Consider the following 12,586-nt stretch of genomic DNA (forward strand, 5'->3'; position numbering starts at 1 on the left):
GCGTTCCACATAGTCAATTTCCGGTTCAGCAGATGCCGGCAATTCTACAATTAAACAGCATATAAAAGAGAAAGAGGATACAGAGAGCATTATACCAACTGAGGAAGCCAGGTACTGGCGAAACGCGTTTTGGACTGATCTTATACGAACTTTTATATGGATTTTTAATATTTTTTTTTATCTTTTATTGATTATAATTATCATTCAAATAAATTTTGTCTATACCTTCAATTGGAGTCTTTTCCTATCCATTCCTAACTACTGGGTAAAGGAGGAGGAGATCAAGTGGAGACAAAAAGAGGGTGTTGGATCCACCTTAGAAGATCCTGAGGCGCTAACCATTTGAGCCAAGTGATTTATTGGCTCTACGTTTGTGAGTTACCCATTTTCTATTCACCTTAATCTATTTTTGTAATAACCATCTGCACTTAGATTTGCTTGTTTGATTTTTCAGATATATGCCATTGTACCTAGTCTACCCATATCATACTACTGTTTATTAAGGTAAACCTAAGCTCCACTTATTTCTGTTTTATTTGCATGTTCTATGTTGTGAAGGTAAAGGGATTCCTTCACTTAAGTGTTAGAGCTGGTTTTCACCTTACTGGTATTGTGTGCACCTTTCTTTTTTTGTAAAATCATTGAACCATGCCTACTAATCTGTCATTACTTTTTTCATGAGATATTCTATTTTCTTTTAAATTTATATTAAAGATTAGGCAAATGATAACGCATTCCAGCTCAGTCCAGGCACAGCCAGGGCACACATTGCAAATGAGAAGGAGAAATAGAAACATTATTTAAAGCGGCACTAATGTCCCCCAGCCCGCTACATCTCAGTGAAGTGGTCTGGGTGCAGTGGCCCTGTCCTTTTAACCCTGCAATGTAAAACACTTCAGTGTTTTAGAAACTGCAATGTTCACGTTGCAAGGTTAAATTCACCTCTAGTGGCTTTCTTCCCAAGTAAAGGTTCATAGTAAAAGTTGTCAATGCATGTGCGTCAGATCCACAATTTTCCTCTTCGAGGAGCAATAGATTGGACCATCGCCAGAGGAGGCCATGCCTCCTCATTGATGTCATTGGAAGTGAAAAAGGTGATTAATAAAATTCATTTTATTTGAAAAAAGGGGAGGAGGAACCTGTATCAAACAAGGGACAAGGGCACTATAGTGTTCCTTTAATAGATGGAGGTGCCCAGGTGGGAATATCTACAAATCATTTTATTTTTAACACCTCACAAATACATATTTGTTCAATACAGGGGTAAGTAAACATAATATAGAAAATTCTGGTAAGTTTTTCATGTTAAATGTATTGGAACAACCAACTCATATATACGATGCAATGACTGTAAATAGTAAAAAGTTTCAAAATCATTCTGTTCGGTTACATTGAATATGTTTATATAACACTTTTTAGGTTAATATTTCTGTGGCCTCAGGTCACATTGTTTTGACATTTTTTCGAATGACGAAAAATGCCTCAACCATAATGCAATTGACGTTGGTTGAAATCCAGCCCAAAATAGAACTTTTAAAACTGAACTTTTCGCAACACTCATATTTCTTAACATAAAACCTCTCTTTGTATCCTACGCTGATGATAATATATTTAGCTTGTAGGCGGCCTACAATGTATTTACTGCTGGGAAATCTAATCTTTCCTAGGAATATGTTTTTTTTTTTTTTTTAATATTAACTAAAAGCTGCCCTTTTCCATACACAGGCCTCTGTAGCTATACAAATTCTGACAGTGATGTATTCAAGTATCATACGATCATTTCTGTGAAATCCAAACTGCTACTTCCTAAAGCAAAAGTTGTCCCTTTCCATTGGCCTTGGCAGGCGTCATTAGTTCAAGCACTTTCACAGTGATGCTTTCAGTATCAACTGCTGCGTATTCAAGTGTCCTGGGATTTAGGTTTCCAATACAGGAACTGGCAACCTAATGCAGCACAAACTTTGCTGTGGCTCAGCCCTTTCTCTCCCCCCTTTGATTGCCCTGTGAAGCTATTCAATGCTTGAGGTGGGGGGGAGGGAGGAAAGTAGTGACAGATGACTGGCAAAGTCTGACTTAGAAAATACCCAGAAACACTATACTCCTTCTTACAGAGCAATAGCTTCCTACACTCCAGGACTGGGAAAATATGTGCTGGATTTAGAAGCTGCTAAGAGTCAGTGAAAGGCTGCTGCTTCCTTCAGTTTGTATTGAGCTTAGAAGTTGGAAGCAGCAGGAGGCGGAGGAGAGCTTCACCTATATAAATAAATAACTAATCTGTGACATAACAAGTCCTGATGGCAGAGGATTGGATCAGAATGAGGAGCAGCCTACACAGTGCCCCCGGCTCCTGGAAGCTCTACGCTGCTCTATAAAGCAAGGCTGTACGCACATGCAAAACTTCAGCACCCATTGCAGCCCAGTATGGGAAACGATGCTGGTGTATTATAGAGGATGACGGAGGAAAGGCCAAGAGTCCTGTGATCGCACTTCAGAATCATACCCAGCGAAATCCACTGTGCATTCTCTATAACGACACAGCGAGGACGCAGAATATACTTTGGATGGGAATACCTAAATCGTGGATAAGTTGGCTCTTGTTCCAGCTGCAACTCATTGAATGAAGAAAGGGGCCCGAGAAGGGAGAAGAAGATTTCTGGCTACTTAGTGAACTGAGATGCTGTTACCTGCTGAAAGTTGAACTTCCGTTACATGACACTGAAACCAATTGGCTTGGAGTAATCCTTATTGCTCCTAATTTTTATGCTGCTGAACAATTACTGTAGTTTTGCTAGAACAACTATTCTCGGTCAGAAACATTATTTTCCCCTCTCATACCTCATTTGAACTCTTCTTGGGTGTTAGGTGTGCATTAAATGCTTCTGTACCAAGGTTCAAGCTCCTGCTAGTGTCTCACTGGCCCCAATGGAACCTTGACTTGGCCATTGCTGCTACTGTTCTGCTTTTCTGATTCAAGACTAGTTTCCCCACTGCAGGTTATTCCTGATTGGACAGTAATGACTGCCTTTATTTATTGCTGAATCCTAACTTCCTGACCTTATACGTAGTATGTGTGATCTTCCATCCCATTGTGGATTTCTATTGGATCAAGGCTATATATATTCCCCACTCGTTTCAGAAGCTCTGACTTGTACCCTGCACCTGTTGAAATCTGGCTGATCATCACCTATGTGAGTTCCCTTTACCTACTTTCTAACTTTCACCAATATCACTGATTATCCCCCATTTGAATTTCGAGATGGCGGCTGGAAGTATCACAACCTTACCAATAGGGCCTGAGGATGGGGGCAGTAGCCCATTTCCCCCTGGTAACTTTAAAGACCCCAAGAGACTTTACTGCAAAAATGGTGGATATTTCTTAAGGATCAACTCAGATGGCAGAGTGGACGGCTCAAGAGAGAAGGGCGACTCACACAGTGAGTGTACACTAAATGTGACTGGGTCACACATGCAGATTTAATTTGTGTGAGTGCATGGGAATCTATCCCCAAGTGAGGATATGAGTGAATGGTCTGTTACTAAATTATTAACTAGGCTGTTATGTGGGGATATACAAAAGGGACATCTGCCACTATTGTTGTACAACAACTTTTAGAGTCCCTAGACAAAGTTCCTGTGAACGGTAGTTCAATAATGCAGCGTATCAATATTTTTCAAAATGTGTCAATATTTGTTTTGTAGAGGAGCAAGTGTCAATATGCCCATATTTTGTGCTATGTTTTACAAGTGGACCACACTGTGTTTTAATGCACTTACCTGATGTTGCATATTTTGAAGTACTATTATATTTTGAAAATTAGCTGTTTAGAATTATGTACTGTCAGCTGATTTTGTAACATTCGTTTAGGAAGGATATAATGCTAAAACAGTAGCTATAGAAAAGGAGTTCCCCCAAATCAGGCCAGATTCTAGTAAGAGTGGATCAGGAAGGTCTATATTTGGTTTAACAGCTAATTTTGGGTACACTTATATTTTTCTATCTGTTCAGTCTACATAGAAAGTAAATGATGTAATTTAAGCTGCTGTAGACTAGCGTTGGTGCCTGAATGCAATGGGAGTTGTAATTCATCAAAGGTGTAGTGACAGTGATGGTCTACTCTATGGCATCATAACAATCTCTTCTTTTAGGTACCCATTCTAAAATGGAATAGTCAATCAGTGGCTGCAAACTGCATGAAACAGTTTTGTTTACACCAGTGACTTGGAGTGAAAGTAATATTTCCATATTTTTGCTTCTTTTGTTGTGTGTTGACTTACGGTAATGTAAATGTACATCCCCTGCTAAGAAGCTTATTCACTTAACCAGGAATTATGACAAATTCCTCAAGTAATTGGATATTTTAGGCCATGATAGCTGAGTTGAACACTGAGATTTTTTCCCTATCCAGCTATAATAGATACATTTAATATTCACCTGCCAGTTCTCCATACGTTTATTTTATGACATATTTTTAGGCACATTCTGATAATATCCTGTTTTTTGAAATTGGAAAAGTTAGTTTTCAGGGGTTATTCGCTAAAGTGAGAATGCAAGGTGAATTCAATGTAAATTTAAAATTTAAAGGGACAGTATAGTCACCAAAACAACTACAGCTTATTGCATTTGTTCTGGTGAGTAGAATCAGTGCCTTCAGGCTTTTTGCTGTAAACAGTGTCTTTTCAGAGAAAATGCAGTGTTTACATTACAGAAAAAATGCATCCAAACATTCAGTGTCTCCTCCCTCTGCATGCAGACACTGAACTTTCCTCATAGAGATTCATTGATTCAATTCATCTCTATGAGGAGATGCTGAGCGGCCAGGGCTGTGTTTGAATCATGCTGGCTCTGCTCCTGATCTGCTATAGTAAGATTTTACTATATTTAGGGAGGCAAGAGAGGGCATAGGGGGCTTTAGGAACACTATAGGGTCAGAAATATATGCTTGTGTTCCTGTCCCTATAGTGCTTCTTTAACCCTTTAAGGACACATGACATGTGTGACATGTCATGATTCCCTTTTATTCCAGAAGTTTGGTCCTTAAGGGGTTAAGGTCAAAATAGCCAAACTGGAAAATTTGTCCAAGTCATCTATGCTTTACATTCAGCTACTCTGGCCTGAAGATTTAGAATTTACCTTTAATTCTCATTTTAGTAAATAATGCTGCAAATGTTGATATTTTTGTGTTAACCTTAGTATGCTATCAATTCAGCAGCAATAGATCTAGGGTGAAAAGAACAGTTCAAGCACTGACTGCTGTAGTGGCTAGGGTGCCTGAAATTTTTAGGACCATACCACTGTAAGATGTCAAATTGTAAGCTGACTTTCTCAGCCAAAGAGCTTGGTCCTTCATCAGCTTGCTTACCTCTAACACAGAGGTAGACATCCCTCAGCGCTCCAGATGTTGTGGACTATATCTCCCATAATGCTCTTACAGCCATAGTCCTGGCAAAGCATCATGGGAAATATAGTCCACAACATCTGGAGTGCCAAAGTTTACCTAATCCTGCTCTAAAATGTCACCACTACTGGAGTGGGCTAAATGCAGTGGATGTGGCACAAGCACCAATTGAGATCAAAGTAAGTTTTTAATCGTATTAAAACAGTTTTACATTGTGGAACAGCATCCAGGCAGTCCTGGCACCATAACTACTAAAACAAGCTGTAGTGGACACTTGTCTGGCTGACTGAAAACCGCTCACAGCCTCTCAACTGGCCCTCACTTGGGGCAGACCATGCACAGAGGGCTGCTGAAGTGTTCTCTGCATGGTGCTGGTGCCCACAGCATAACGCAAGCTCATCTAATGATGCACATGCACGGTGCTGGCTGGGGTCAGTTCCCTGGTACCCCTAATAGTGGACACCAGAAAACAAAATTGAGAGAATTGGAGCAACATGCCAGAGAATATGTCTTGACTACACACTGTGATTTGAATGGGGATTATTAACAGCATTGTACAATAGAGAGTAGTAATGTATAGTTCTACGTTCACTAGTGTCGTTTTAAAAACTGAACTATAGTATGCTAATTATTGATTTCCTATGATGGAATTGGGATTCAGTATTCTTTACTTTGTGTGATTGCAAATATAATGTCCCTTTCTGCTTCCCTGGTTTCCTGCTACATTATATGAGCTATTGAATGTCTTCTGGACATCTTTCCTTTATCTTGTCTCTTCCAATATATAACAGAGCTCTGACAATAGGTGACATATAGTATACAAACACAACACGGTTACATCTGTCACTCTGTTAAACAGCTGTCAAACTGGGTCACACACTTATGAGATGCAGAGCAAGTCATCTGGCAGCAAGTTGTGTTCTAAATGTTACCCCTTACGGCCATTTGCTTAACCTCAGCAAATGTGCATGTTTTTCAAAGCCGACTCTCCATTGTGGCATTCATCATGTCTGCTATGAAAACTGAAAACTGATTGTGGTACAACACACAAAATGCCCAAATATATGTTGCTTATATAAGGCAATGATTCATTACGTTCTTGTATGGGGATAGTTTCGGGTTAATGTATTTTGTATAACACGTTATTAAAGAGAAAAATTGTGCTAAATGTTACTGGGAATAACAAATGGGAGGGGGAGTTCTGGGCCAGGTTTTTTTTATATTCTCTTGTATTCTAGCACAGTGGAGGGGGTCCACACAATATTTCACTAGGTGATTGGGCATTTCCTGGTCCTTTTCTCTTTTATAACCACAATTAATGTTCTAATATGCAAAAAAATATGTTTCCATTTTGCCCTATAATTAATCCTCCAATGAAAATAAAATATTAATATCATATATATACATAAATCAGTGATCTGTCAATCATATACACTGCTGTATTTTATATGTTAAATAGTGTATGGAAAAGAAAAGTTAACAAAACTGCTGTAAACAGTAATAAAGTAGCTATGATAAAATCATGTACTTGTAATGGTGTATCCAAGCAGTTGTTATGTTTCATCCAGACTTTGATGCCTATAGCCTGGAATCAGCGGGTTTAGTGGTTAAAGTGTTGGTCTTGAATACACAAGTTTGTGGGTTTGTTTGTATTCTTAGCCACTTAGTCCATGTTTGATGTTGGACAAATCACTATTCCCCCTCCTTCCTCAGCTTACCCACCTGCACTGGAGAATTGAAAAAATCATTTTTTTTAGTATTCTGGTCTTGCAGCAAATGTGCTGGTTTCAAACCTCACTGTCCACTCTATACATTTTCTTTAATAACCATTACTAAAGGTGAGCTGTCAGGTTGTAATTGTGATTAAAATTTGCCTTTTCTCAATATTTTTGGAGCTGTTTGATAGATATTTACTACTATCCAATTGCAATTAAAAAAAATTGTAAAAAGATCTGCATGTGAAAACATGTTGCAATAAAAGTTAAAATATAATGTTTATTTCTAACGTATAAATATATTAAATTGCATTTATATTTTAAGAACAGGCCAAGATCAGTCAAATGTATCTATATTATTTATAATTTGTACATATATATATATAAAATTGAAAAAGGATCTTGCACTCCATGTTCTGTAAAGGTACTTTCCCGGTGCTCGTCAGGCCCAATGTACAAAAAAGTAATCCAGATAGCACTCTCAGGTCTTAGTAAAATAAAACTTAGCTTTTAATTAGCTTGTCATAAAGAATCAACGTTTCAGTTTGTTATCCACAAACTTTCATCAGGACTAACATACATAGTGCAAACACTTCCCTATATACCTCAAAGTACATGCAATTAATTTAACCACCACCGGACCACCATCAACTCCATGTCAGCCTGGTTTGGGGCTAGCGCGGGATCCGCCGACGTCATCGTGTCCGTGTGTGACTTCATCATGTAACATCAGCATTACTTCATCACGCAAGTCCGCGTCCCGTGGCCTCATCGGGAGGGCATTACTATGGAAACAACGTAAACACATATCAAATCACCGTGGCATAAAAACTTAAGCATAAAAATCACTTCACAATAGCCAAAATACCATCAAGAATACTAGTGATGTAATATGATGTGCTGGAGTTCAATAACGTATCAATGATTATAAATTCAGCGGTCCCAAGATTTATACCATATAAATCCCAGTGTCACTCTGCCCCAAAGTATCCATATTTTGCCAAATCATACATCAAGAAATAAACAGGATTATATCCACTGCAAAACATTAAAGTGGTATTTATTAGAACACTATACATGGTGATATGGGGATTCTAAGAGGAATCCAAGTCCCCACTAATACACAATTTATATACTAGACATCTGTTCCAAAATTTAAAATAAGCAGGAAAAAAAAGAATAGAATAAATCTATTATTCAAGGAGATAGTCCATGTTATGAGAAGATGATGAATCAATAATATGTTGCATTTACCTTATCATCCTCCCTACATATTATAAGTTGGTCACCAAACAAAAGGACTGAGTACCAAATAATTCTAAAACCTAACCCCATGGGTGGACACAAAGTATTTCTTGGTATTATCCAAGACTTCCAGGCCAAAATCATTATTACTATGTACAAATATGGGTGAAAAATACAGTTGCATTGAAAACAGGTTCTGTCCCTCAGGATGGATCCTGCACATCCAAACTGCATCCTCACCATCCATATAACTTGGAAAACAACCAAGCATGGTAAACCATAGTCTTATGCATGGATACAACTGCATGTTGTGGGCCATTGTATATCAAATAACGCACAGTATTAAGTAAGGAGGGTGTTGACCCTTTCCAATGGGACAAAACCCAGGATGGAGGCCCAGTAAGAGTAACCAATCCACTATGTACCAGGTATTCTACCTATTAAGTCTAAGTGAAACTATACATATATACAGTGTAATGATTATATCCTAAAACCAAGTGAAGACCCATAATAAGTCATCTTCATGTTGAGTATAAGGGACAGTAGCCTAACCCTAAGAGTGGGCACCAATCACTCAGAATACTGTCATACATATATACAATAAATTCACAAAAGCAGAAATCAAGCTAAAGCCCTGTAATCAGCCATCATCTTATTCAGCATAAGGTATGCTGGCCTAACCCAAGGGGTGGTCACCAATCACCCCACTACAAAATTGGTCAGGCTAGAGGAAGCATCAGACATACTATAAAACTATACCCCTATGTCAAACTAAAGAAAAGCTGACAGTGTATATTTCCCATTCAACCCATCTGGGTGAACGGTTTGTAGAGTTCTAATCCAGTACAAATGCTTCTTCTTGCAATCACCCCCTCTCCTAGGGAAAGAAACATGGTCAATGGCCATCAACTTCAAGGATGTGTGCCCCAATTCCAGAAAGTGCTTTGCTACTGGAAGGTCCATTTTGTTATCCCTATCCGTTCCCTCAACAGTAAGTCAGTCTTTCCAATATAGGCCAATCCGTAGGGACATAACAGTTTGTATATCAGAAAATCACTTGAACGTGTGAGTTGGTGTTGTAAACGGTAGCTATTCCCACTGTGTGGATGTGAAAATGTTTTGGAGGAATATCATTCGGGACAAGGGGTGTGTTGCTGCCCAAAAAGCAAAAAGGATTTATTTACGGAGCCAATACCATATAGGCTCCAGTCCATGTGAGTGGTTCAACAATTTTCTACTATCACTCATTTCCATTTGAAATCCATCTGCACTATATATTGTTTTTCCTTGTATTTCCCTTTTTATGCATACTCAAGCGTATACTTCCAGATTTTCACTGTACTGAATGGAGTGTACCCCTTTACTAGTCATATTGTAATAGCGCTCCACTTGTTGGTATATAGCCTATACCATTTTCTTTTATATCTAAAGAAGCTCATTACTATATTAAAAAATTAAAACACACAAAAAAAAGAATAAATAAAGCGTGCCTCACTTGAAACCCCATGTATAAACATTGCAAATATTCAATATAAATCTCATATATCAAAAATGTAAGTGTAATTAAAAAATGTCATTCAATAAAATAATATATAATAAAGAGTGCTAGTACCCAATGTGGTTAAAATGTCACTAAATATAAAGTGCTATTCACAGTGTAAAATGTCAAGTGTAACAAATAATTATTGTACAACCTATATGATTCCACTTATAAAGTGACATTGAAAACATAAAGTGCAACAAAGTGCTAAAGTGATATTAGTACCAATAGTTCACAACTGTCATACAAGGTAAAGAATTATAATATACAGAGCAATGAGGAGTAATAGAGCTATAACGTGTTAAATAACCCACAGGGTCATGCAAATCATACAAGAGAAATAGGATATCAGAAATAGAAGATAATAGAATATATTATATATATAATATTTAGCGTCATATCATAAAATGTATTTCATAATCAACATTTAAGCCCTGATGTCTCACGCTATCCAAGTCCCAGGTCCAAAAGATTCTGTGTTTGTAAAGGGACACTATAGGCACCCAGGTCACCTCATGTCAATAAAGTGGTCTGGGTGCCATGCCCCTTTCTTTTTAGACCTGCAACTGAAAACATTGCCATTTTGCAGGAATGGCAATGCCACATATACACAAAATTGTTGTGTTATGATATGTCTATATACTGGCGATACATCCTATGCTTCAAATAAATGTTATGCCAATGTCTTTTCAATCACAAAGTACTCAGTAGTGAAGGGGCTAAGATTGTACGATTTTTATGTTCTGAGGATTGTAGAAAATAAATCCTGGAGGTAACACCATGTGATTTAAGTTGTGCTGCCAATGCTGCCTCTGTTCTGTTGCTGTGGCCAAAGAATTTGTATTCAAGGTGTTTTAACAAGAAGGCTGTTTTGGAGAGCTCTAACCACCAAAATAGACTGAAGGGAAACAGTTGAGAGTCAGAATCAGTCGAAGTATTTGCTTTTAGGGATGTGCATCATGCATGGGCAAAAAATTTGGTTCGGTTCGGTATTTCTGAAATTCAGGACTTTGGCAATTTGGGGCTTCGTTGGTTCGGCACTTTGGAAATTCGGGACTTTGGCAATTCGGGAGTTCGGGACTTCGGTTTGGCACTTCGGCAATTCGGGACTTCGACAATTCCCTAACCCTACCCCTTACAGTATAAAAAAACACAGTGGTTTTAGAACCAGCTGCGCAGAAGTGAATTATTTTTGTTTTTTTCTTTAATAATTTTTTATTTCTGAGACCGTTGTTTGGATCCATCACGTGTAATTCCTGAACCCATAGATATTTGCCACTGGTGTAAAAGCTTGAGGTTCTGATATAGAGTAAAGATAAGTTTGTCTTAAGATGGGTTTGTTTCATTAAAGGACCACTATAGTGCCAGTAAAACATACTCGTTTTCCTGGCACTATAGTGCCCTGAGGGTGCCCCCACCCTCAGGGTCCCCCTCCCGCCCAGCTCTGGAAAGGGGAAAAGGGGTAAAACGTACCTTTTTCCAGCGCTGGGCGGGGAGCTCTCTGCCTCCGATCCTCCTCCGTTCCGCCCCGTCGGCTGAATGCGCACGCGCGGCAAGAGCTGCGCGCGCATTCAGCCGGTCGCATAGGAAAGCATTATCAATGCTTTCCTATGGACGCTTGCGTGCTCTCACTGTGATTTTCACAGTGAGAATCACGCAAGCGCCTCTAGCGGCTGTCAATGAGACAGCCGCTAGAGGCTTTGGGGGAAGGCTTAACCCATTTATAAACATAGCAGTTTCTCTTAATTCTCTATGTTTATAAAAAAAATGGGTTAACCCTAGCTGGACCTGGCACCCAGACCACTTCATTAAGCTGAAGTGGTCTGGGTGCCTAGAGTGGTCCTTTAACTTAATTTGGCTGGGAAGCCCCATTAATATAAAATACTGCCTTCTTTTTAAGGCTTTTGTAATCGGGGAGAAAGCCTCCTGTTCAGTGATTGTAGTTGAAGATATATCACTTAACAGTCTAATATTCACAAATCGCCTACTAAAGTTTTCTAGGGAACATGAGGCATGCATTTTTTTTTCTGTTGTTGCAAAATAGTGGACTTTAGCTATCCTATCTTGGGGGACAGATGGTGGCAGATGCTTTGGTTTTGGAAAGGGGTTTGGTCAAATAAAAGATCCAGGTCCCACAGGAAACAGAAAAAGCTGAAGGAGAAAGTTGTCCAATTTTTGATGTCTTATGTCTTCTGACACACAGCAAATTTGTATGTTGCTGTGGCAGTCCCGTTATTTATGGTCTACTACTTTATCCCCCAGCTTTAATCACTTAACCTCCATTACCGTAAATGCAACTTCTAAAGCTAGCATGTCAAATATTTTTGCAGCCCGCCTGCTTTCAGCTGTGGCTGTGACCAGTTGCAAGATAGGAAAAATATTTCCTGATTCTTGATCTCCCTGCCACAAGAGGGCAGAGTGTAAATCAAAGTCTATATGTCTAATTCTGAACTGTTCTTGTCTGTGTTGTTACATATGTAAAAAAAAGAAAAAAAAGAAAAAAAAGAGGGCAGAGTGGCTGTGCGTCTACTGAGCAGACCAGAGCAGCCACTCCCCTTCCCTCCTGCTCTCAGTGCCAGAGGAGTGTCTGGCCTGCTTGAGCAAGGCTTGAGCTGGAGGACGGACAGCAAATCGTAAGGTAGGAGAAGAGGGGGGCAGTGTATTTGAAGGAAGAAGGGGCCAGTGTATTA

The 12,586-nt window shown here is 39.0% G+C and overlaps 1 protein-coding gene across 1 annotated transcript in view; it reads left to right on the top strand.

Annotated features, from left to right (window-relative positions):
- Window positions 1-2,135: 2,135 nt before the first annotated feature.
- Window positions 2,136-12,586, top strand: part of FGF2 (fibroblast growth factor 2) — a 78,939-nt gene continuing 68,488 nt past the window's right edge. Inside the window, exon 1 of the mRNA XM_063458416.1 lies at window positions 2,136-3,434. Within this exon, the coding sequence (XP_063314486.1) occupies window positions 3,257-3,434 (178 nt within the window). The 5' untranslated portion in view covers window positions 2,136-3,256. The remainder of the gene's footprint in view (window positions 3,435-12,586) is intronic.

The sequence above is a fragment of the Pelobates fuscus genome, chromosome 6 (genome assembly GCF_036172605.1).
Source record: "Pelobates fuscus isolate aPelFus1 chromosome 6, aPelFus1.pri, whole genome shotgun sequence".
NCBI lineage: Eukaryota > Metazoa > Chordata > Amphibia > Anura > Pelobatidae > Pelobates > Pelobates fuscus.